The sequence below is a fragment of the Perognathus longimembris genome, chromosome 3 (assembly GCF_023159225.1).
Source record: "Perognathus longimembris pacificus isolate PPM17 chromosome 3, ASM2315922v1, whole genome shotgun sequence".
In the NCBI taxonomy this organism is placed as follows: Eukaryota; Metazoa; Chordata; class Mammalia; order Rodentia; family Heteromyidae; genus Perognathus; species Perognathus longimembris.
This window is the reverse complement of record NC_063163.1, coordinates 72714783-72739514: the sequence shown is the minus strand read 5'-3', so window position 1 is coordinate 72739514 and position 24732 is coordinate 72714783. Positions and strand designations below refer to the sequence as shown.

The window sequence follows — 24732 nt, the reverse complement described above, 5'->3', positions numbered from 1 at the left end:
AAGGCCTGGGAAGGTGGGGGGAGGGGAGAGACATCCCGGCCCGGAGAGGAAAGATAGGGGTGCACCAGCCTTGGGAAGGGCTGGCAGAGACCCCAGACCTAGAAAAGAGAAGCACCAGAGGAAGGAAAAGGCCCAGGGAAGAGAGGCATGGAAGGCAGGTGCCAGCAACTCACGCCTGTCATCCCAGCTACTCAGGAGGCTGAGGTCAGAGGGTCACAGTTCGGAGCCAGCCTGGGCAGGAAAGTCCGTGAGACTCTTATCTCCAACAAAGCACCAAGAAGCCGGAAGTGGCGCTGTGGCTCAAAGTGGTAGAGCACTAGCCTTGAGGAAATGAGCTCAGGAACAGTGCCCAGGCCCTGAGTTCAAGCCCCACAACCAACCAAAAAAAAAAAAAAAGGGCATGCCCCAAATGGGGCAGGGAAGTAGAACTCACCCCAAACCCCCAAGGTTAACTCCACCCAGACCAAAGCCAGAATCCAACAGAGTGGGCAGCCCAGGTGGGAGGACGCCCTGGTCCTGTGCATGGGGATCTGGCCCCTGCAACATCCTCTCCCACTGCAGACCGTGCTGACGCCCGTGGAGGTGGCCATCGAGGACATGCAGAAGAAGACGCGCGAACTGGCCTTCGCCACAGACCAGGACCCTCCGGACGCCAAGATGTTGCAGATGGTGCTGCAGGGCTCCGTGGGACCCACCGTGAACCAGGCATGGGCGTCCTGACAAGGGAAGGGGCACACGGGCTGCCTGGGCCGCCAGGCGCCGAGTAGGCCCCTCACCTGCAGCTCCCTCTCACGTGGTAGGGTCCCCTGGAGGTGGCCCAGGTGTTTCTGGCTGAGATCCCAGAAGACCCCAAGCTCTTCCGGCATCACAACAAACTGCGCTTGTGTTTCAAGGACTTCTGCAAAAAGTAAGCCGGGCACCCCGTGAAGTTGTTGTGACCCCCCCACCCCACCCCCACTTAGAGAAACTCCCCAGCTCTGAGGGCTCCACTCCCTCTGCCAGCCTCTGCCTGTGCTCAGTGAGAGTCCTCTCCAGCCTGTCCTCCATCCGCAGGTGTGAAGACGCCCTGCGGAAGAACAAAGCCCTGATTGGGCCAGACCAGAAGGAGTACCACCGAGAGCTGGAGCGCCACTACTGCCGCCTTCGGGAGGCCCTGCAGCCCCTGCTGACCCAGCGCCTGCCCCACCTGCTGGCACCACCTCCAGCCAACCTCAGGTGCCCAAGTGGGGCCTCCACCGTGGAGGGCCGAAGGGAGATGGGTCAAAGACAGACAGAGACAGGATGGCACTCTGTTGCCAGCACTGACGAGTACAAGATAGTACAAGATAGACTCTGGGCAGTCATGTCCCCAGATGGATGGATGGATGACATTGTCTCCAAGAGCCTCGGTTCCCACATCTGAGAAATGGGCATGATCTGTTCCTCTCATGGCAGCCGTGTGAATCCCACAGCCCAAATGAGAATAGGCAGGAGAGAGCCTAGAAAGAAAGATCCTAGGAGGACTATGGAGGTTTTGTATTTTTTTTTTGGCGGGGGGGGAGGCTGTGGCCATGCTAACTCACCACATTTCACCCTCAGGAACTCACTGAACAGAGCAAGTTTCCGGAAGGCAGATCTCTGAGCCCACCGGCCTTAATCTACATACCAGAGGACCAATACCAGGCTTAGCTGTCTGGGCCTCACTCACCTAGGGGCCGGGCCATCGGTCCCTGTCTGTCTGTTCCCATCTGTGTGCACTGATACGACCTTACCTTTCTTAATTTAAAACGTTTTTTATATGTAGTGTGTGCTGTGCTCTCTGGATGGGCCACACGTGTGCAGTTCATTCCTAGCACCCCCAGGCCCTGAGATGGGCCACGGAAACACTGTGGTCCCACTGGGTGCCATGGGCTCCAGCCTGGCCAAGGCCCAAATCCCTTGGGGCAGGGGAGCTGACACTAGCAGAGGTGACACAAATAATACTCGTGCCCACTGGGAAAACTGCAGCACCAATGCTAACAGTACTATGAGGCTTCCAGAGAGTTCTATGCAAAACTAGTGTTTATATAGGGCGGTGTAAAGTGCCTGTGGAGTAGGCTTAAGGCACTGAGTTCAAATCCCAGTACCGCAGGAGGCTTGCTTAGCATGCATAAGACTTGTGTTTGGCCAGGTGCTGGCGGCTCATACCGGTCATCCTAGCTACTCTGGAAGCTGAGATCTAAGGATTATGGTTTGGAAGCCAGCCTGGGCAGGAAAGTGTATGAGACTAGTTAACCAGCAAAAAGCCAAGAATGGACTTGTGGCTCCAGGAATAAGAGTGCCAACCTTGAGAGAAAAAGCTCAGGGAATGTGTGAGGCTCTGCCCCCAGTAATGGCAAACTTGGACACGTGGGCACACACACACACACAGATAAAAAGTAACCGGCCCAGGCCATAGGCTTTAACCCTGCCTAATGTTGAGGGAGTTTTCTGAACAACCTATCAGGTAGGCAACACAATCATGATGGGGAAACTGAGGCACGGCACAGAAAAAAAAAATCCTCATGAGTGTGGGACTGGGGTCTGGCTCTGGCTGGCAGCCCCCCTGCCTGCTCCACAGCGGTCCCGCCACCGTGTACCAGGCTTGTGCTGGGCTGTTTCCAGCCCCGTGCGGCCTGGGAAGGAGGGGGGAGGGGGAAGGGGGAGGGTGACCTCCCGCCGCCACCGCGGGCCCGCCCCCAGCTGGGCCCGCGCCCGCCCCTCCCCTCCCCTCTGCCGCCCAGCCCCCTGCCGCGGCGGGAGTACGGGCGGGGTTCCTGTCCCGGGACTGCTAGTTGAGCATGGGACCCGACGCTCCCAGACCCGCACCGGTACCTGCCCCACAGGTGCCCGCGCGGCCCGCCTCTCCTAGGCCGCCGCACGGCCCGGGCGCTCGGGCAGTGGGGTGGGGGCGTGGGTGCACGGTGGGCGTGGCCTCGGGGCGGCCGAGCAGCGGGGCGTGTCCCGCGCGGTGGGCGTGTCGGTCGGAGGGCGTGGCTGTGGGGGTGGCCTCGGCGGCCGGGCGGCGGCGCGCGGAGGACGCACGGGGCGGCGGGGACGGCGGCGGCCGGAGCGCGCCTGGCGGGTAGGACTCGCGGGGCTGGGGCGGCCGGGGTTCGAGTCCAGGTTTGGGGGTTCCAGTGCGCTTCCCTTCCCTTTCTCTCCCTCCGGGGCCCAGCCTTGCGGCGTTAGATTGCGGGGCGGGGGACGGACAGGCGTCTCGGAGCCGCTGCCTCCAACTTCACCCGGGGTGTCCAAACTTTTCCGCCTGGTCCCCAACTGTGCCCGGAGCCCGTTCCCCGGGGCCCCTCCTTCCCGGGGCGCCCCTTCCTCTCGCCCCGCCACCCCTCCCCCTGCCCCTGGGCCCCGCGGCCCGGCCCCCAGGCGGCGGGAAGGCGTCCGGCCGCGGCTGGGCCTGGGCCTGGCGGCGGGGTGGCTGGGCGGCCGGGCGGGGACGGAGCCGCAGCTGTTTGCCATTAGCGGGGGACCCCGCCGGCCCCGCCTCCCTCGCATGGGGCGGGGTCCTCCCCCGATTTCGGGGCGGAGAGAGGGGCTGGAAAACCCGTGACCCATCGAGGCTGCTGGGGAGATGCTTTGAGGAGACCCCCCCCCCCCGCGCGCGCGTCTCGGAGCCCCCTTCCTCCCCCTTGTCTCCTCTTTTCTTCTGCCCACCCCACCCTTAGCAGGCACCCCTACTTCTCGCTTCTGTTTCCCTGGCTTGCTCCATCTTGCCATAGAGGACGCCGTGCGCACCCCCTCACCGTGCATGGGGCTGAAGGGTGAGGTGGGGGGCGCCCTGGCCAGATTTGCTGGGCTTAGGTTCAAGTCCTGGCCCTGTCAGCTTCCCACGGGACAAGAGTCACTGTCCCTTTTCTGTTCTTTCACCTGTAAAGCAGGATGCTACCTCTCCACCTTTTTTTTTTTTTTTTTTTTTTTGCCAGACCTGGTGCTTGAACTCAGGGCCTGAGCACTGTCCCTGGCTTCCTTTTTGCTCAAGGCTAGCTCTGCATCAGTTGCGCCACTTAAGACTTTTTCTTTTTATGTGGTGCTGAGGAATCTAGCAGTCTACTGCAAAGCCACATTTCCAGCCTGCTCCACCTTTTGTAAAGAGTTGTTACTAGCTATGGGTGGGCTGTGGCTCACACCTGTCATCCTAGCAACTCTGGAGGCTTAGATCTGAGGATCATTGTTGAAAGCCAGCAAGGGCAGGAAAGTCTTTGAAACTCTTTTATTTCCAATGAACCACCAAAAAGCCCAGAAGTGGGGCCCTGACTCAAGTGGTAAAGTGCCATCCTTGAATGCAAAAAACAGCCCCCAGGCCCTGAGTTCAAGCTCCAGTACTGGCACACACACAAAATGTTGTTGTTATTGCAGTTATTATTTGCTCTACTTCCAAGACCCTGTCTCCCAGGCTATTCCCTTTGTAACCTTTACCCTTGGGAAGTCTTTCTTAGGTCCCCCGAAAATATTTTAGATCAGCTTCCTGTTGCCCAGAGGGGAGTGAGGCTCCAGGCATGCAGATGGAAAACCTAATTCCCTATCATCAGTCACCCTGCATTCCAGGTGTTGAAAGTCAGCAGAGCAAGGACAGAGACGTGGAGAGACAGGGAGAGAAAAGTGCAGAGAGACGCAGAGACATGGAGAGACACAAAGCCATGAAGAGAGACTAAGCAAGACAGGACAAGAAAACCAGCTCAAGTTCAGCTGTACCTGGAGCCCCAGCCCGCCTTCATGCCTGGCAGGTGCCCCACCTGGCTGGTCTTCCCAGGTACCCAAATGCCCGTAGGCCAGAAGAGGCCACTGTGTTAGTGAGACTGGCCCAAGATGTCTGTACATGTGGTAGCTATAGGTCAGACCAGAGAAAGGATTGGCCAAGTTCAATCAGGGTGTCGGGGACAAAAGGTCCCTGGCCAGCATCCAGGGCTTAAGGGTGGTTAGTGAGAGGTCCTGATTGTCCCTCCTTTTTCACAGCCCCCAGGAGCCCCCTCTTACTTCCTGCTTCCCACCCCTATGACTTCCCCGGCCTCCACCCTGGCCCTGTTATGCGGCCCCCCACGCCGGACACATCCTAGGGGGGCAGGAAGTTCTGTGTAGCCGGGCAGTGAAACTGTTTATTTTTAGAGAAAATCGTTTTCCATAACTGGGTGGGGGAAAGCTTTCCCAACTTGCTGCCTCTCCTGCTGGGCCCGACCTGACCTGGCTTTCTTGTTTGGGGGTCACCTAGGGGTTCCCTCATGTCCCTGCTCCATCTCCCTGTGCCCCCTGCGTGTCTGTCTCCTTTGATCTTTGTTGGGAGATGTTCTCAGCCCTCCCCCCACTGGGGCTCACCCCTATCTTTCTTGGTGGCCTGGGCTGAGGGGAGGGGGACAGGATGGGTGGGGCTGCGGGCTGGGGGCCCCCAGGCTGTGTGGAGGCCAGGCTGCGGGAACAGCTGGAGCCTGTCCAGGGGCTGGACAGATGTGCACACGGGTGGGGAGGTTTGGTTTCTTTGTTCCAGGCCTGGCTGGGGCTGGGCTGGGCGTTCATCTCAGTGAGGGTCCTGGGTTGGGGCTGGGTGGGGCAGCATGGAGGGAGTGGGCACATCTCCCCACCTCCGCTGGAACATTCTTCCTGACACCCACCCCCTTTCGATGACTCCCCAGGTCAGCTGCAGCCAGTGCTGCAGGCAGTCTGACTTGCAGTCCCGGGAGCAGCTCCTGACCAGCGTCTGCAGACAAGAGGATGGCTCAGGTTCTGCACGTGCCAGCCCCCTTCCCAGGTCTGCTCAGGCCAGGGATTTGGGGAGCAGGGTCCTGCTGTGGGCCTGAGGGAGGAGGCACAGCCCTGGAATGTGGGGGGCCTGAGGGAGGGGACACAGCCCTCTCATGAGGGTCTGAGGGAAGAGGCACAGCTCTGGCATGAGGGTTCTGAAGGAGGAGATGCAGCCCTGTGTGTGGTGTGGGGGCGTCTGAGGAGGCACTGCCCTGTCATGTGTGTGGTAGAAGAGGCACAGCTCTGCCTTGTGGGGTCTGAGGGGAGAGGGCAAAGCCCTGCCATGCAGTCTGAGGGAGGAGCCTCAGCCCTGTGGTTTGGGAGTCTAAGGGAGGAGGCTCAGCCCCATGGTGTGAGGGTCAGAGGGAGGAGGCTCAGCCCTGTGGTGAGGGGTCTGAAGGAGGAGGCCCGGTCCTGCATCAGGGTGCTGGTGCCCTGTGCGGTGGAGGCCTGAGGCTGTGAGGGGGCCCCACGCTCAGGGGCAAGGGCTGTGTCTCTGCAGGGACCCCAGGCCCCACACCGCCGCCGTTCCAGGCCCGGGAGGCGGAGCCGCCGCCGTACTCGGTGGAGACACCTTATGGGTACCGGCTGGACCTGGACTTCCTCAAGTACGTGGACGACATCGAGAAGGGGCACACGCTGCGACGCGTGGCCGTGCAGCGCCGGCCGCGGCTGGGCTCGCTGCCGCGGGGCGCAGGCTCATGGTGGACGTCCACCGAATCGCTGTGCTCCACGGCCAGCGCCGACAGCCGCCACTCGGCCTTCTCGTCCTGCGGCCGCTCGGGGCCGTCCGCGGGCGTCAACCCGCGCGTGGAGCGCACGCTGCTGGACGCGCGCCGGCGCCTGGAGGCGCAAGTGGGCCCGGGGCTGGCGGGCTCGGCCGGCTCGCTGGCGGGCTCCACGGGCTCGCTGGCCACGCCCGCGCTGCCGCCCGCCACGCCGCGCGGCTCGGGGCTGTCCACGCCCGTGGCGCCCAGCGCCGGCCACCTGGCCCACGTGCGCGAGCAGATGGCGGCGGCGCTGCGCAAGCTGCGGCAGCTGGAGGAGCAGGTGAAGCTCATCCCCGTGCTCCAGGTCAAGCTCTCCGTGCTCCAGGAGGAGAAGCGCCAGCTCGCCGTGCAGCTCCGGAGCCGCCGCTTCCTGGGGCCCCCGACGGCCGCGGATGACACGGGCCTGGCCGCGCGCAGCGTGGGCACCTGGGTCCGCGAGCGGGACCTGGGCCTGCCCGATGGGGAAGCCGCGCTGGCCGCCAAGGTAGCCGTGCTGGAGACACAGCTGCACAGGGCACTGCAGGAGCTGCGGGCGGCCCAGGCCCGCCAGCCCCGCGCCCCTGGCAGCCCCGGCCGCGTGGACACCGTCCGCGTGGTGCACGGCCCGCGGGAGGTGGAGGTGGCGGCCAGCACGGCGGCCGGGGCCCCGGCCCAACGAGCCCAGGACCTGGAGCCCCACGGGGCGGGCCTGAGGGCGCTCGCTGCCACCGGGCCCGAGAGCCCTGCGGTCTTCTGCAGCCACGAGGTGCTGGAGGCCCCGAGCCCCGCGCCCGCCGCCGCGCCCACCGGCCATGTCCACGCCATCAAGAAGATCAGCATCACGGAGCGCAGCTGCGACCCGGCAGCCGGTGAGTGGGAAGGCTCCGGGCCGGGCACCAGCCGCTGTCGCTGGCCCTCCTCGTGTGCGATCCCCACCTCAGAGCTCAGAGCTATGGGGAGCAGGCAGAGAAATGGGGTGTCTGGCATTGCTGCTTGTTGGAAACGTCTAGAAAGTCTGAAGCTAGGTGAGGGGGCTGGGACGAGCGAGATTCCCCAAGACCCCCAACATGCTGGACCAAAAAACAACCTTGTGTGCATTCCCTACGTGGTTGGAGCCATTGAGCCATAGGAAGCAAATATGTTGTCCATATAACTGAGGGTCGGCTTCAGGCACAGCAGGATCCAGGGGTTCGGGTGTCATCTGGAGTGTGTCACTCACCTATTGTCCTGGTCCTGTCTTGACCATGGAGGCTTCTGAGGCCACAGGAAGGTGACCCTCATTTGTGCCAGGGGTCTGGAATGAAGGTACTCCGTGTCTAGGGGAGCCTTTCAGTCCACATAGCAAGAGTGAAAATCTCATGGCGGGAGCAGTCACAGCGCTGGCTCCCAGATCCCAAGGGCCACAGTGGGGGCTGGGGCGGGACTCCTGTGGCCCTGTGCAGAGGAGGGAGGTACTCCCCCATCCCCAGAGGAAGTACCGAGCGTGTGCCAGGAAAGGGGTACAGACTTGTCAGCTGGCTGGGGAGAAGCTGCCAAAATGATTCATACTTACAGCACAGCTGCTTGCCGGCACCCCAGCCAGGGAACACGGGGCGCTGTGCTCAGCGTTTCTCCCAAGGAGGGGCTGAAGATGGCCTTGTCCGCCGCTGGGTTGGGTTCTAATTATACCTAGGGTGCTGAGCGGCCCTGGGTGAGCAACTTCCCCTCTCTGGACCTGAGTTTTCCTCCATGTGAGGTTTTGGTGGAATGCTTGCTAGAGAACTTGTGACTCCACATATACCGAAAGTGCTCAATATGTGCATTTTAGATGTGTGTGTTGGCTCTGAGGCTTGAATTCAGGGCCTGGCGCTGTCCCTGGGCTCTTTCGCTCAAGCCTTGTGCCCTACCACTTCAGCTGCAGCATCACTTCCAGTTTTTGAGTGGGTTAATTGGCTAAGAGTCTTATGGACTTTCCTGCCCGGGCTGGCTTTGAACCAGGACTCCTGGGTAGCTGGGACTACAGGCGTGAGCTGCCAGCACCTGGCAGTTTTGCTTCCACTCAGCTCATCTGCAGGTATACCCTGTTTGTAGCTAAGGAGACTGCTCATCTGCCTGGCTGTTTTCAGGGACGGTGGTTCTGGCAAGCTGGGGGCACCGTGCCTGGGTTCCCTGTCACTTCAGACACTCAGCCCTGCCACTCTGGCCCCCAGCCAGAGGCCTGCCCGGCCCAGCCCTGCAGTCTGAGAGTTGGGTGCCTCCATTCCAGACATGCCTTATGGAGCAGTTACAGACCTCCTGACCGGAGGACAGGTGTGCATCTTTTTTTTTTTTTTTTTTTGGCCAGTCCTGGGCCTTGGACTCAGGGCCTGAGCACCATCCCTGGCTTCCTTTTGCTCAAGGCTAGCACTCTGCCACTTGAGCCACAGCGCCATTTCTTGCCGTTTTCTGTATATGTGGTGCTGGGGAATCAAACCCAGGGCCTCATGTATACGAGGCAAGCTCTCTTGCCACTAGGCCATATCCCCAACCCCAGGTGTGCATCTTGATGCCGAGTCCCTGTGCTAGCTGCTGCCCCTGGAAGTCCCTCCTCCTCCTGTCTCACTTCACTCCTTGCTCAGCCAGCTCAATCTCAGAAAACCATCTGCAGCTCTGTTTTCCCTGCTTCTGAACCCTGGCCTGGCCTTTTGGCCTGTGTGCCCTTCATTTCTTGAATTCATGGACCTGTTGAGGGTTTTGACACTGGATTGTCATCGCATTATTATTTTTTTTTTTCTGGTCCTGGGGCTTGAACTCGGGGCCTGGGTGCTGTCCCTGAGCCTCTTTTTACTCAAGGCTAGTGCTCTATCACTTGAGCCACAGCGCCACTTCCAGCTTCACTGGATGAGAGTGTCCCGGGCTTTCCTGGGGGCTGGCTTTGTAATGTGAGTCCTAAAGGTAAATCGTGGCTGGGAGCGTGGCTCCGAGGTAGGATGCCTGCGAGGCAGGCCGGAGATCCTGGGTTCCATAAACAGCATTGCAGTAAAAGAAACTATGAATTGTGTTAAGTTTTCAGCACGACACTGAGTCATGGCAGGTGTCTAGGTTTTGTGGCAAGGTTAAAAAAACAAAAGCAAAGGCAGGTGCTGGTACCTGTCATCCCAGCTTCTCAGGAAGCTGAGATATGAGGATTGTGGTTCAAAGCCAGCCCAAGCAGAAAAGTCTGTGAGATTCATTTCCAATTAACCACCAGAAAACCAGAAGTGGAGCTGTGGCACTACATGGTAGAATGCTAGCCTTGAACAGAAAAGCTCAGCCCCCTGAGTTCAAGCCCCACAACTGACCAAAAAACAAACAAAACAAAAAACAGCCAAGTGAGCAAAGAGATTAAAAAAAAAAAAAGTATTCCAGGTAAGATGCAGTTGGGACAAAGGCCCTGGGGTCAGGTAGGGCTTGGGTTTATTAGGAGTAGGATATGGGGTATGTGAGAACAGGAAGAAGGTACTGAGGACTCACATGGCCTGTGATAGTGTAAGAAATGACACATGATAGAGTGAGGATTTCAGTGCCGCCCCAAGTTCAGCTGGGTAGGTCAGCTTGGCCAAGAAATCTGGGAGCCTCCCTGGAGGAGGCAGATGAAAAGCAGCCACTTTTCAACAGAGCTGGAATTCCATCCTACACCTAGAGAGGGGGGAGGTGAGGAAAGTGGGGGGGGGTAGGGTGAAGCCTGGAGACCCCCTCCAAGGCACATTCTCTCAAACTTGTGAAATTCCCTGATCCCATTCAGAACCATCATTGGGTTGAGTACAGGGAAAAAAAAATTCCCTTGTCAGTGCATTGCTGCCCAGGTGTAACTGGTGTAAACATTTCTGCCTTTCTTTCTTTCCTTCTTTCCTTCCTTTTCTTTTTTCTTTTTTCTTTTTTTTTTTTTTTTTTTGGCCAGTCCTGGGCCTTGGACTCAGGGCCTGAGCACCGTCCCTGGCCTCTTCTTGCTCAAGGCTAGCACTCTGCCACCTGAGCCACAGCACCCCCTCTGGCCGTTTTCCATTTATGGGGTGCTGGGGAATCGAACTGAGAGCTTCATGTGTAGGAGGCAAGCACTCTTGCCACTAGGCCATACTCCCAGCCTTCCTTTTCTTTTTTGAGAACTTTGTTGTCATTTTCCAGCTTAACTCCCACACTTCTGGCTGGGGCACTGGCCCCAAAGCTGGATGTAACTCAGTGATTGTGACTTGATAAGTTAGCACTTGGGACACTGAGGAAGATCATGAGTGGAAACCCACCTCAGGCTGCAGAGCAAGATCTGGCGCAGAAAAACAACTTTAAGACAATAGTTTGGGACTTCAGGAGCTTAGTATTGTGTTCATCCAATTCTAGGCCCCAGCAGTCTGCACATGAGTCCTCCTCCCTCCCTCTGCTGGTTAATGGAGACGAATCTCTGCATGGGTTGTCTTTGAACATCAGTCTTCCCATCTCAGCCCCCTCAGTAGCTAGGATTATGTGTCTGAGCCACCAGTGCTCAGCCCAAACAGTATTCTTTTTTTTGTAGAACTGGGGTTTGAACTCATCCTCATGCTGAATACATAAGTAACTCTCTTCCACTTGGTCCATGCCTCCAGCCCTACTTGCTTTCAGTTTATTTTCCAGGTAGTGTCTGGTGACTTTTCCCCAGGCTAGTTTGAGATACCAATCCTCTTACTCTGTGTTCCTTAACAGCTGGGATTACAGGCATGTGCCACAACACCCGGCACAGTATTCTTTTTATTTTTCCCAACCACTTAGCAATGGAAAAATGATGTCCACAGGCCGTAGCTGTATGCCAGTCTCTGTGCTGTCCACATACCCCTCAGCCGTCCCACCCAGTCTCATTGCTGTTTTCTTTCTTTACTTCTTAGCAAGTCAGATCTCACTCTGTTGTCTTTCTGTGTTCTTCCACTCCTGCTCTCAGATGACCTCCAGGAGTCAGCCTCCCTTGGAGCTGGCCCACAGCTCTGCCACACCCTTGAGTATTTCTTATTCTCTACCTTCCAGGGAATTCATGTAGATATTTGAAAAATATGCCGGCTCCCTATTTAATTTCCTTACATGGTATTGTGTTTCAGAAAAACAAGGGGGGAAAGGCATTTTATTTTTTTCCACTGTACTTGCTTTTTTTCCCCTGCCGTGCTGGGGATGGCTACCAGGGGTTTGCACATGCTAGGCCAGCAGTCTGCCCGTGGAGCCACGCCCCCGGCAACAGAGACCTGCCCATCATCGCTTAGTCACGCCTTTCCTCGAGGCCACGCCCACACCACCCGCTGCATCCTCCCAGTCTAATTTTTGTAGCTTCTCTACTTTACAGTTCTTCACAGTGGAATTTGTAAATCTAACTTATTCTTTTTTTTTTTTTTTTGCCAGTCCTGGGGGCTTGAACTCAGGGCCTGAGCACTGTCCCTGGCTTCTTTTTGCTCAAGGCTAGCACTTGAGCCACTGTGCCACTTCCAGCTTTTTCTCTATATGTGGCACTAAGGAATTGAACCCAGGGCTTCATGCATGCTAGACAAGCACTCTACTGGTAAGCCACCTTCCCAACCCCTGTCTTTATTTTTTTTACTTTATTCTTTTGCCAGTCCTGGGGCTTGAACTCAGAACCTGGGTGCTTCCCCTGTTCTTTTTTGCTCAAGGATGGCACTTTACCAGTTGAGCCACAGCTCCAAGTCTGGCTTTTTCAAGGTTAACTGGAGATAAGAATATCATGATCTTTCCTCCCAGGCTGGTTTTGAACTGTGATCTTCAGATATCAGCCTACTGCATGGCTGGGCTTCCAGGCGTGAAGAGCCCAGTTCCTCCAGTCCCTCTGTGGTCTAGGGTGTTTATCGTCAGAATAGGTTACCCCATCCCAGCATCCCCGTCTGCATGGGTTGTTGGTTTTTCTTCACCTTTTGGACAGTTTGGTACTCATCATGTCTCCTGCCTGCATTCCCTTGCGTCTCTGTTGTTTTGCTGGGAGCCTCTTGCTCAGGGTCCTCTGTGACTCACTGCTTTGTAGACTTGTGCCATTTTTCTAGGAGTAGTTTACAAACATTCCTGGAATATTCCAGAATAAGGAATGGCAAACTGCAGCCAGATTTGGCCCGCGGCCTCTTTTAGTGTGGCTCACAGCTGAGGAAGCTTGGTTGGTAGAATTTGTTTTGTTTTGGGGGGAGGGGGTATTTCTTTCTGTTGGGTCTGGAATTCAGGGCTCTGTGCATGCAGGGCAAGCAAGCACTCTATCACTGAGCTGTACCCCCAAGCCCTAGGATTTTTTTTTTTTTTTTGTAGTGGTGGTTTTATGTAAGACTTGGAATCTTGCTGTTTTACCCAGGTGGCTTGAAACTCCTGGGTCTGTCCTATCTGGTAGTTGTCCTATCCCAGTCCTATAGGCTGGTACTGCAGGCGTACACCACCACACCCCACCTTGTCACTTCTGTGAAGTTGTCTGAAGTCCTCATGAGTAAAGGTTAGGATCAGTGTGTCTGGTTTTCCAGTGGATTCACAGGAATATATTCAACCAGGAGCAGTGGCTAACACCTATAATCCCAGCTACTTAAGAGACTGAGATCTAGAGGATCACAGCTTGAAGCCAACCTAGGCAGAAAAGTCCATAAGACTTATCACCAATGAGCCAGTAAAAAGCTGAAAGTGGAGCTGTGGCGCAAGTGGTAGAGCACCATCCATGAGTGTAAAAGCCAAAGACAGTGCCCAGGTACTGAGTTCAAGCCCCAGGACCAGAACACACACACACACGCACACGCACACGCACGCACAAATTCAGTGTTTCCTTGGTAGAGGAAGATTGGTCCTAAGTCCCCCTCCCCCCAAATCTGCAGATATTCCAGCTCCTTTTATAAGCAGTGTAGATTTGCACAGAACTTACAAAATCCTCCCACAGTCATCATCCTGGAGGAGTTGTGACATGTCACACAATCAACTCTGCATTTATGCTCAGTGCTCAGGTGGGCCTGTCCTCTACCACCTTGACACTTACGACATCATTGTGTACCATGCCAGGTTATCAGTACAGGTGCTGATGAGAAGCATTTGTCTGTCCTGTACCAAGTGATCCAGCCCTGGAGGGGGTGCGCACTAAATAAATGAACAAATAACACCTCTGTGCATAGTGATTGCACACCCAGATTCTTTCCTCAAATTGTCTTTTGCGTGGGGGGGGGGGCAGCTTCTGGGGCTTGAACTCAGGGCCTGGGTGCTGTCCCTGAGCTTTTGTGCTCCAGGCTAGTGCTCTACCGCTTGAGACACAGCTCAACTTATGACTTTTGGGTGATAGATTGAAGATAAGAATCTCATAGATTTTCCTGCCCTGGCTGGCTTTGAATTCCACACACACCCCTTTCAGATCTCAGCCTCTTGAATAGCTGGGATTGCAGGTGTGAACCACCAGCGTCCAGCTTATTATTTTTTTATTTTTTATTTTTTTGGCCAGTCCTGGGCCTTGGACTCAGGGCCTGAGCACTGTCCCTGGCTTCTTCCCGCTCAAGGCTAGCACTCTGCCACTTGAGCCACAGCGCCGCTTCTGGCCGTTTTCTGTATATGTGGTGCTGGGGAATCGAACCTAGGGCCTCGTGTATCCGAGGCAGGCACTTGCCACTAGGCTATATCCCCAGCCCCCAGCTTATTATTATTAACAAAATTATTATTATTATTATTATTTTGGCTAGTCCTGGGCCTTGGACTCAGGGCCTGAGCACTGTCCCTGGCTTCTTTTTGCTCAAGGATAGCCCTCTACATCTTGAACCACAGCGTCACTTCTGGCTGTTTTCTATATATGTGGTGCTGGGGAATCAAAGCCAGGGCTTCATGTATATGAAGCAAGCACTCTACCACTAAGTCATATTCCCAAAATTATTATTATTAACGTAAATTGATTCTTAAGGTTTAAAAAGCAAAATCAGAAGACCCAGGGTGGGGCCCAGCAAGCCTGGAACTCTAGGTCCAGCCCAAAGCTGACACACAAAAATAATAACAAAAGTAGAAGAGGGCTGGGAATGTGGCTTAGTGGTAGAGTGCTTGCCTAACAGGTATGAAGCCCTGGGTCCGATTCCTCAGCACCCATACACAAAAAGCCAGAAGTGGCGCTGTGGCTCAAATGATAGAGCGCTAGCCTTGACCAAAAGAAACTCAGGGACAGTGCCTAGGCCCTGAGTTCAAGCCCCAGGACTGGTGAAAAGAGAAATTTTTAACTCAGAAAGCTGGGCACTGGTGGCTCACTCTTGTAATCCTAACTATAAAGGGGACTGAGATATGAGGATCGCAGTTCAAAGCCAGCCTGGGCAAGAAAGTCTATGAGACTCTTAACTCCAATTAACCACTAAAAAGCTGGAAGTGAAGCTGTGGTTCAGGGCTAGCCTTAAGCAAAAAGAAATTCAGGGACAGCCCAGGACACCCGCCCTCCCTAGAAGGTTGATGTAACCTGGTACTTGCTCTTGGTTCCTCCATGGGAGCCAAGCCATGTCCCCCCCACCAGCCCTGCCCTGTCTGGGCCTTTGGTCTGTGACAGGGTGGGGCCCCCTTTACCGAATTTGATCGCAGTGAACTTGACTAGGCTGTTGTCCTACCATGATAGTCCTTAAGGGGACTTGACATTCTTTGGTCTGAAGTGTTGGGGGTGCGGGGTGGGCCCTGGCGGGAAGTCCTGGGGAACTTGGAATAAGAGAGGTGCCCAACCCTAGAGAACTCAGTGCATTCCAATAGAACAGGCGCCAGTGGCTCATGCCTGTCATCCTAACTGCTTCAGAGGCTGAGAGCTGGAGGATCGGGGTTTGAAGCCAGCCTGGGCAGGGAAGTCTGTGAGATTCTTTTTTTTTTTTTTTTTTTGCCAGTCCTGGGGCTTGGACTCAGGGCCTGAGCACTGTCCCTGGCTTCTTTTTGCTCAAGGCTAGCACTCTGCCACTTGAGCCACAGCGCCACTTCTGGCCTTTTCTGTATATGTGGTGCTGGGGAATCGAGCCCAGGGCCTCATGTATATGAGGCAGGCACTCTTGCCACTAGGCCATATCCCCAGCCCTCTGTGAGATTCTTATCCCCAATGAACCACCAGAAAACCGGAAGTGGTGCTGTGGCTCAAGTGGTAGAGCACTAGCCTTGAGCTGGAGAGCTTAGGGACAGCCCAGAGTTCAAGCCCCATGACCAAAATAAGATTGCTACCTCAGAAACAGAAATAGGGGCTGGGAATGTGGCTTAGTGGTAGAGTGCTTGCCTAGCATGCAGGAAGCCCTGGGTTCGATTCCTCAGCACTACGTATACAGAAAAGGCCAGAAGTGGCGCTGTGGCTTATTGGTAGAGTGCTAGACTTGAGCAAAAAGAAGACAGGGACAGTGCTCAGGCCGAGTCCAAGCCCCAGGACTGGCCAAACAACAACAAGGACAACAACAACCAGGAATAATTAGGGTTTTTTGATAGGCTGCTAGGCATAGTGACCCACGCCTGTCATCCCAACTTAAAAATAAGTGAGTTTGTCATTTTCACATTCTTGTGGGTTGGCAGGTGTTTCTGTTCTGTGCTGCCGTGGGGTTCTCTGAGCCCCTGACCCCTCAGGTCCCCTTGACCCCATGAGCATGCATGGCTTTTACTCCAGGCCACGCCCCCTGCCTCACCCCCAGGTCCCACAGCATTGGGAGGAGCTGCTTCTGGGCTTGTTGACCACACTGCACCTGACTTTCTAGAAAATCACTCAGCAAGCTGGGTGTGGGCCTGTCTTGTGCTAGGACTGTGGGGTAACCAGGGCCTCCATTTCCCGATGCCCTGCAGAGGGAAACGGGGCCAGGGGTGGGGGACGGGGGGAACACAAGATGATGATTCTGCCCCTGGCTTGCTGGGTTTGTGGTGCTGTACTTTTGTGGTGCGGCCCCGGGTTTGAACCATACCGTGCGTCTCTCCAGGTCTCGCACAGACTTCTGCAGAGTCCCCCGTATCCCCCCCGGAGTCTGCAGTGTACTCTGACACCTCCAGCTGCAAGCCCGCCCAGCATGCGGCCCCCTCGCCCGAGCCACAGGAGGCCAGCGGTGCAGGTGATTGGCAGTGCCCCCACACACACCATGAGATGCACCCCCAGAGCCTGACCTGACCCCCTCTGCCCCCCAGGTGGGGACTCTGTGGCAGTGGAGTCCATCGCAGAGCTCAAAGAGGCGGCCCCAGACCCTGCAGTCCAGAGGAGGAGCCTCCAGTTTGTGGAGGTCAATGGCGGGTGAGAGGGCACCCCCATCCCTCCACCCTCATTCTTGCACACAAAGGACTGAGCAGGACTTATCCTGAGCCCCTAGCTTTGCTGGATCCTTGGGGAAACTGGATGCCTGCCTGGGCTCTAGAGCTGCCTTGGTCCCTGTCCTGTGGGATCTTGAGTGCTGAGGGCTGGGTGGATGGAGCTTGGATGGGGTGGGGGGTGGCAGGGTGTAGAGGGGACAGATGGCAGCTGTTGAGGTGCAGTGGGCGCCCCTGGCAGGAGCCAAGCCCAAGGAAAGGCTCAGAGGTGGAGGGGGCAGATGACATGAGAAACTGGAAGTGTGGAGAAGGACTGATTCGTACGGAGTTCACTGATGTGAGTGGGCATGGTAGTGCAAGCCTGTAATCCCAGCAGAAGCAGGATCACAAGTTCAGGTCCACAAGCTGTGAGGGAAATAAGAAGGTCTCTGCCGGGTGGGGGCCAGGGCCAACCTCTGTCCTCACCCCTCCTACCCACCCGCTCTGGCCCCTGTCTACCCGCCTTTCCTCCTCAGGTATGAATCCTCTTCTGAAGACTCCAGCACGGCCGAGAACTTCTCAGACAATGACAGCACAGAGAACGAGGCCCCCGAGCCAGAAGTGAGGGTTCCCAGCGAGGCTGAAGCCCCCCAGCAGACACCCGCGGGGGCAGCGGTGGTCCGTACTGGCCGCCCACCGTGTCAGCTGTCTCGGGAATCCCAGCATGTGCCCTCGGCCGAGGGGGCGGCAGGGTCCAACTCGGAGGAGGAAATCCGGTCAGTTTCCTGGGTGGGAGGGCGTCAGACTCTCTAGGGTGGGGGGACTCCTGTGTCTTCCGTCCCTCCTGGCAGTCCTGCACATGGTAGTCTGAATTGGTGAGCCAGAACTTCCCCTTCTGAGCTTCCCCACATCTGGAGGCCTTGGTAAGGGCATCAAAGCCCTTTTCTTTGTCAGTTGTGGGGCTCAAACTCAGAGCCTGGGCACTGTCCCTGAGCTCTTTTGCTCAAGGCTAGTGCTCTACCACTTTGAGCCACAGCACCACTTCTGGTTTTTGTGGTTCATTGGAGATGAGTCTCACGAGGGGCTGGGAATGTGGCTTATTGGCAGAATGCTTGCCTAGCGTGCATGAAGCCCTGGGTTCAATTCCCCAGCACCACATACACAGAAAAGGCCAGAAGCGGCACTGTGGCTCAAGTGGTAGAGGGCTAGCCTGGAGCAAAAGGAAGCCAGGGACAGTGCTCAGGCCCTGAGTCCCAAGCCCCAGGATAGACAAAAAAAAAAAAAGTCTCACGGACTTTGCTGCCCAGGCTGGCTTTGAACCACAATTCTGAGATCTCAGCCTCTTGAGTAGCTAGGATGACAGGCGTGAACCACCAGTGCCCGGCTGAAGCTCTTCTTCAGGCTTCCCACAGCAGCATTTAGCAATCCAGGAAAACTTTTTCCTTATATCTCACTTTATAAGTCTCTTTCTTCTCCCCCTCCCCCAATGAAATCTGACAAGAGCCAGGTGGGGTAGCTGACAGCTGTAATTCCAGCAAACTCCTAGTGAGGTGGCACTAGGATCATGGGATTGGGATTGAGGCCAGCCTGGGCACCGTTTGTGAGACTTGTCTCCAAAACAACTACACACAAGAAGTGATGATGGGGGAATAACGGTCTGTGTCCCAAAGCACAAGACCCTGTCTGAAAAGGAAATCAAAGGCAGTGACCCATCACGTGAGACCAGAAAAGGATCCTGTGCTCCCCAGGCCTGCTCTGTGGGGTGGAGTGCAAATCAGGGTTCCCACCCTGGCCCCCCCAGGATAGCTTGGGGCCCCACTATGCCCTCAGTCACACCCCTCCACGGGCCCTGACAGGATGGAGCTGAGTCCAGACCTCATCTCGGCCTGCCTGGCCCTGGAAAAGTACCTGGACAATGCCAATGCGCTCACGGAGCGGGAGCTGGTACTGAGAACTTGGGCCCTGAGCAAGGGGGTGGGGCCTGGGGGCTTGGGGGCGGGGTGGGGCCCTGGGAGGCCTGGGGGTGGGGCTGGGAGGCCTGGGGGTGGGAAGGGGGGCCTAGGGGCCTGGGCGTGGGGGTGTGCGGCCTGGGTGTGGGGTGGGGGTCTGGGGCCGTCCCAGGCCACCCCGCTCAGCTGCCCCCCACCTGCTGCCATGCGCAGAAGGTGGCCTACACCACGGTGCTGCAGGAGTGGCTGCGCCTGGCCTGCCGCAGCGACGCCCACCCTGAGCTGGTGCGCCGCCACCTGGTCACCTTCCGCGCCATGTCCACGCGCCTGCTGGACTATGTGGTCAACATCGCCGACGGCAACGGCAACACTGCCCTGCACTACTCCGTGTCCCATGCCAACTTCCCCGTGGTGCGGCAGCTGCTGGACAGCGGTGAGGGGCCCAGGGTGGGGACCCTGCCCTCCTGCACTCCGACCAGACCCTCCCCACGGCTCGGGGGAAGAGGCACTGCTGCCCTCCCTGTCTGATGAGGGAGGTGGCACCCTCGTCTGCTGGAGGAGGCTCTGCCCTCCCAGTCTGATGGAAGAGGCACCACTTCTCTCATCTGAGGGAGGAGGACAGCGGCCCCAGCGGCAAAATCTCCCTGTCCTTTTATCATCCCTGAATGTGCCTGTCCGATGGTGGCCACCTGCCTGAAGCCCTTGTGTGAGGGGCCTGGGCCACCAATGAGACATCCCTTGGTCTGATGGAGGAGGCTGAGCCCACAGTCTGATGGCGGGGAGGACACGGGTGGGTCTAAAGACAGATTCACAGGTCTGCCTCGCTCCTGTTGCTCAGCATCCACAAGATAACCCAAGCCAAAAACAGTCTCCCTTGTGGGGGTCCCTCCTTGAAGGGGAGCCCCCCACCATGGATGGGACTTTCCCTATGAGAAAGGGGGTCCAGATAGCCCACAGGGCCCCCGGAGATGGGGGCTCACCCTTGGCACCGTGTGCCCCACCCCACAGGTGTGTGCAAGGTGGACAAGCAGAATCGGGCCGGCTACAGCCCCATCATGCTCACTGCACTGGCCACGCTCAAGACCCAGGACGACATCCAGACTGTGGACCAGCTCTTCCGCCTGGGAGATGTAAATGCCAAGGCCAGCCAGGTGCGGGCTCAGGAGCCCAGTTCCACGCCAAGGGGACAGGCTCCAGGCCAACGGGGAAACTGAGGCTCTGGGAGGCAGCATCACTTCTTCAAGGTCAAAGGCAAACACAAGAGACCCTCTTCAAAAGAGAACAGGAGCTTGGGCGTGGCTAGCAGAGGGCAGGGCTCTGCACAGGGGCGTGATCCAGTGGTGGGTGGGGCCCAGTGATAGGGCAGGGTGGTGTACCTGCCTAACAAATGCAAGACCCTGAGTTCAAAACCCAGTACTGCCCAGTGAAAAGAAAAGTTCAAGGCGCCAGACAACAGTGGCTCACACCTGTAATCCCAGCTATTCAGGAGGCTGGGATCTGAGGATCAAGGTTCAAAACCAGCCAGGGCAGGAAAGGCTATAGGATTCTTATCTCCAGTGAACCAGCAAAAAGCCAGAAGTACAGCTATGGCTCAAGTAGCAGTGGAGTGTCCGCTGTGAGCACAAGAGCTAAGGGATCAGATCGCACCTAGGCTCAGCGTTCAACCTCTAGTACCTACAAAAAAGATGTTTGTTTGTTTTTAGTTCAGAAAAAACTGCAACACTCACGAGGCTTAGGAAAGATAATCAGGAAGATCTCAGGTTCGCAGTCTGCCTGAGCTGAGCTCCACAGTGAGACCAATCAGGAAAATCAGGGTCAGGCCCTGTGACTTATGTTTGTAATCTCAGAGCTCCAGAGGATCGTGGTTTAAAGCCAGCCCAGGAAAGAAGCTAGCAAAAGCCCATCTCAGCAAACAAGCCAGGCATGTTGTGGCATGTTACCGTGGGCACAGATGTCTGGAGGGCATAGAATCATGGCCAGAGGCCTGCCTGGGCAATACCGAGGGAGAGTGGTAAGCCTTCCAGGGCTTGGAATGTATCTCAGTGACAGGAGGCCTTGGTTGGCATCTCTGACCCAGCGACGGTCACAAAGCAATGTGTAACCTCTTGTGTCTCTCACTCAACACAGTGTTTTCAAAATTTATGTTGCAGTATCCTCCGTATCCCAAATACTGTCCTGTCTCATTCCTTGTCACAGCTGGGTCACAATTTAATTTTTTTCTTTGTGTGTGTGTGTGTGGTAACTTGAGCTTGAACTCGGGGCCTTGTGCTTCTACTTTGCTTCTTGGCTCAAGGATGGCCCTCTACCACTTGAGCCATGCCTCTACCTCCAGCTTTTTTTGCTGGCAATTGGAGATGAGTCTCAAGCACTGATCTGGCTTCGAATCCCAAGGTGAGCCTCAGATCCCAGCCTCCAGAGCAGCCGGGATGACAGGTGTAAGCCACCAGCCCTGCATGTTTTGGGGGGTTTGTTTTCTTTTTCTTTTTTTGTTTTTCGAGACTTAAGGAGGAAGGTTGTCATTCTGTAACCCCAAACTGGCCTGGAATTTGCTATGTAGCCCAGGCAGGTCTTTTTTTGTTGTTGGTGGTGGTCTTGGGCTTGAACTCAGGGTCTGGGCACTGTCCCTGAGCTTTTTCATTCAAGGCTAGCACTTTACCACTTTGAGCCACAGTGCCACTTCTGGTTTTCTGGTGGTTCATTGGAGAAAAGAGTCTCATGGACTTTCCTGGCTGGGCTGGCTTTGAACCTGGATCCTCAGATCTCAGCCTCCTGAGTTGTTTGTACCCCCCACCCAGCCCAGCCCCAGGCTGGTCCTGAAGTCAACAGTCTTCCTGCCTCGGCCTCTGAAATGCTGGGGTTATAGGTGTGTGCTCCCGTACCCAGCTTTTCCATCTGCTGTGTTATTGAGGTGTAACCCTTACGTGGACAGGGGTTCGGATCTTAGCTGGATGAGTTTTTAGATGTGTTTGCCTCTATGAGTTGGGGGCCCCGCAGTGGGTGGGCATGGGGTGGGCAGAGGCTTGCTGAGAGGGAAGTCTTTAGGCAAAGGGGACATGGGAGCCACTGAGGGCGAGGAGGGGCATGGGCGGAGGTTTGGCCAGTGGGTGCAGAGGCCACAGCCCCCCCGGCCTTGTCCAGGCGGGGCAGACGGCGCTGATGCTGGCGGTCAGCCACGGCCGCGTGGACGTGGTGAAGGCGCTGCTGGCCTGTGGCGCGGACGTCAACGCCCAGGACGACGATGGCTCCACCGCCCTCATGTGCGCCTGCGAGCACGGCTTCAAGGAGATTACGGGGCTGCTGCTGGCCGTGCCCGGCTGCAACACCGCGCTCACGGACCGCGTGAGTCCCCGCGGGGTCCTCCCCCCACCAGTCTGGGGCACATGGCCAGGACACACACACACACGCACGCACACACACACACACGCACACACGCCCCGGGCGGGCAGCCTGGGCGCAGGGGGCCCTGACGGCAGCCATGCCTTGCAGGACGGCAGCACCGCGCTCATGGTGGCCCTGGATGCCGGGCAGAGCGAGATCGCGTCCATGCTGTACTCCCGCTTGAACATCAAGTGCTCCGTGAGTCTCAGGCGAGGGGGGTGCGGTGGGTGGGGGTCCCCATGGCCTGGCGCTGCGGGAGGGAGGAATGGAGCGCTGACAGGGCGCAGGCCCCGCCATCAGCACAGGCCCCCTGTGTCTCTAAGCGCTCACTCGTGGTCACTAGGTGTTCAGCCAAGAAATACAGCTAGAACTTGGCTTCTGTGGGGTTCAGGCCCAATGAACACATTGTATGTGGAAAATACAGTAAATGAGGAAATGCCTAGAATCCAGGTGTAGGGGTTCACGCTGGGAACCCCAGCTACTCAGGAGCATGTGGTTCCAGGCCCACCCTCTTTCCTTCTGGCCGCAGTGGCTGGAGCACCTCCCTGCTCCCACCCCAGGGCCTTTGCATGTGCCATTCCCACTGCCTACAGTGCTGCCCAGCCCCTCGACATTGCCCCCCAGCCGGCCCGGAACTGTCACTCACTACCCTCTCTACCTTTTCCCTTCTGATACAGTTCGCCCCGATGTCAGACGATGACAGTCCAGCATCGTCCTCAGCTGAGGAGTAACCACAGGGGACCCCCACCCTTCCCTGTCACCCCCCCCCCAACTCCCTGCCTCCCATTCCCCAAGGCCCAGATCTAAAAGACTGGTTGGTTGTTGTCTTCTCTTCACCCCTGAAGGGGGAGCCCCAACATCTACAGGAGTCTGAATCCTGCGGTTCTCTCCACTTCCCCTCAAGGCACCACAGTACAAACCAAAGCTGAATCCCCATCTGGAGGGTGCCAGCGCCTGGGGGTGTGGGCTGCGCAGAGATCTGGGGGGCAATCAGCAATTGTGGTCAGAGGAGGGAACAGGGGAGCGGGGAGCAGGGAGGGGCTGGATGTCACATGTTTGCCTCCACACCCCAGATCTTAGCATTCAGTGGTCCCTTCCCAGGTGGCTTTGGGCTGGCCGCCCTCCCCCTCTCACACTGCTCACTGCCCACCCTGGTTGGTTTTCGGGGACAATGTAACCTCTCCCTGGGTGGAACTGGGGTGCTCAGGACACTGCAGCCAGTGTCCCCCCAAGGATGCCTTGCTAGATAGTTCTAGAAAGCCCCAAGGACCCACAGAAAGAAGAGGATCTGGTTCTCAGAGCGGCCCTGCCTCCCGAGCCCCACGCGGTGGTTTAGGCTGCAGGCGGGCACATTTAAAGAGGCCGAGTGCCACGCCAGCCACTGGCCCGGCCCACGGCCAGGTGCCCGCCTTCGGGAAATGGGGCAGGCCACTCACCATGCCCTTCCTAGCCACTGGTTTTCATTTTCTTTTTTTTTGTTGTTGTTTTGTTTTGTTTTTGGCCAGTCCTGGGCCTTGGACTCAGGGCCTGAGCACCATCCCTGGCTTCTTCCCGCTCAAGGCTAGCACTTTGCCACCTGAGCCACAGCGCCCCTTCTGGCCGTTTTCCATATATGTGGTGCTGGGGAATCGAACCGAGAGCTTCATGTGTAGGAGGCAAGCACTCTTGCCACTAGGCCATATTCCCAGCCCTTCATTTTCTTTTTGGTCCCCAGAATTTCAACACAGTTTTCTTTCCTGTTCCTTTGCGTGGTGAGTCAGAAAAAGGGAAAGAATTCTCTGCGTACTTGCAATCAGGGCGTGAGCTCTGGCCTGTACAGGTCCTCCCCTGTGGTCAGCGGGGCCTCCCAGGTCAGAGGCAGCCCCCCTCCCTCCCCATGCTCTCCTCTGCTAAGTCAAGCAAATGCTGTCTTCCCTCCCACCAAAGGAGCTTTTTTGTTTTGATGTAGTCTGGCTCACTTTGGGTTTTATTGAAAGACAAAAAAAAAAAAAGGCTTAGCTGGGCCGGGCATCGTGCATCATGCCTGGAATCCCAGCACTCAGGAGGCTGAGGAAGGAGGATCTGAAACTCAGAGAGAGCCTGGGCTAAAGGGAGATGCTGTTGTGAAGATTAAAAAACAAAGCTTAAGCTTGGGATCTTGGAGGGCCCAAAGAGAGAGTCTGGATGGATGGGTGGATGAGTGGATGGGTGGGTGGATGGATTGATGGATGGGTGATGGATGGATGGGTGAGTGGACGGGTAGATGAGTAGATGGATGGAAGGGTGGGTGGATGGGTGGATACGTGGATTGCAGAGTGTATGTGTACATTTAGAAAAACAGCCTGGCTTGGGGGCAGTTGCTGGTATGTTGGAAGGTGTGGCTTTAGGATGTTTTGGAAAAGCTGGGTGCCTTTGGCCCAAGAGGGGTGTGACTTCAACTTCCTACTAAGTCCCTGTCTGCCTGTGATTCCTCAGGCCTCAGACCTTGTCCCTACCCCCATGTACTCCTGACCTTTCACTTCTCACTACGGTACATCCATAATGACAGTATTACACGTAAATGAAGTATCTTTTTTGTAATCTTTTTTAGAAATTAAAGAGAATTTAATAAAGTAATGGATAATTCAGTGCTTTGGGGTTTTTGTGCTTGTTTCTGCTTTGCTTCTTGTGCTGTTCCTTGGTCTTGAACTCAAGGCCTAGGCATGGTCCCTTAGTGTTTTCCCTCAAGGCTAGCGCTCTACCACTTGAGCCACAGCTCCACT

General features: G+C 56.6%; 2 protein-coding genes across 8 annotated transcripts in view; both read left to right on the top strand.

Annotated features, from left to right (window-relative positions):
• Window positions 1–1782, top strand: part of Dock6 (dedicator of cytokinesis 6) — a 50475-nt gene extending 48693 nt beyond the window's left edge. For all 5 annotated transcript variants that reach the window (XM_048342183.1, XM_048342179.1, XM_048342180.1 and 2 more), the window contains 4 exons: window positions 562–705; window positions 801–907; window positions 1054–1215; window positions 1579–1782. In XM_048342183.1, coding sequence (XP_048198140.1) covers window positions 562–705; window positions 801–907; window positions 1054–1215; window positions 1579–1621 — 456 coding nt within the window. In that variant the 3' untranslated portion in view covers window positions 1622–1782. The remainder of the gene's footprint in view (window positions 1–561; window positions 706–800; window positions 908–1053; window positions 1216–1578) is intronic.
• Window positions 1783–3024: 1242 nt separating this feature from the next.
• Kank2 (KN motif and ankyrin repeat domains 2) lies at window positions 3025–23492 on the top strand. Of its 3 annotated transcripts, XM_048342228.1 has the most exons (13): window positions 3025–3082; window positions 4561–4765; window positions 5640–5755; window positions 6251–7366; window positions 16367–16495; window positions 16569–16671; window positions 17201–17440; window positions 18521–18608; window positions 18827–19046; window positions 19622–19764; window positions 21752–21952; window positions 22100–22189; window positions 22669–23433. In XM_048342228.1, the coding sequence occupies exons 3-13, from the start codon at window positions 5719–5721 to the stop codon at window positions 22720–22722; spliced, it is 2421 nt and encodes an 806-aa protein (XP_048198185.1). In that variant the 5' UTR covers window positions 3025–3082; window positions 4561–4765; window positions 5640–5718; the 3' UTR covers window positions 22723–23433. The 3 variants fall into 3 exon arrangements, with proteins under 3 accessions (XP_048198185.1, XP_048198186.1, XP_048198187.1); XM_048342229.1 differs by lacking the exon at window positions 4561–4765 and having other exon boundaries at window positions 3035–3082; XM_048342230.1 differs by lacking the exons at window positions 3025–3082; window positions 22100–22189 and having other exon boundaries at window positions 4246–4765; window positions 21752–21982; window positions 23370–23492.
• The last annotated feature ends 1240 nt before the right edge of the window (window positions 23493–24732 follow it).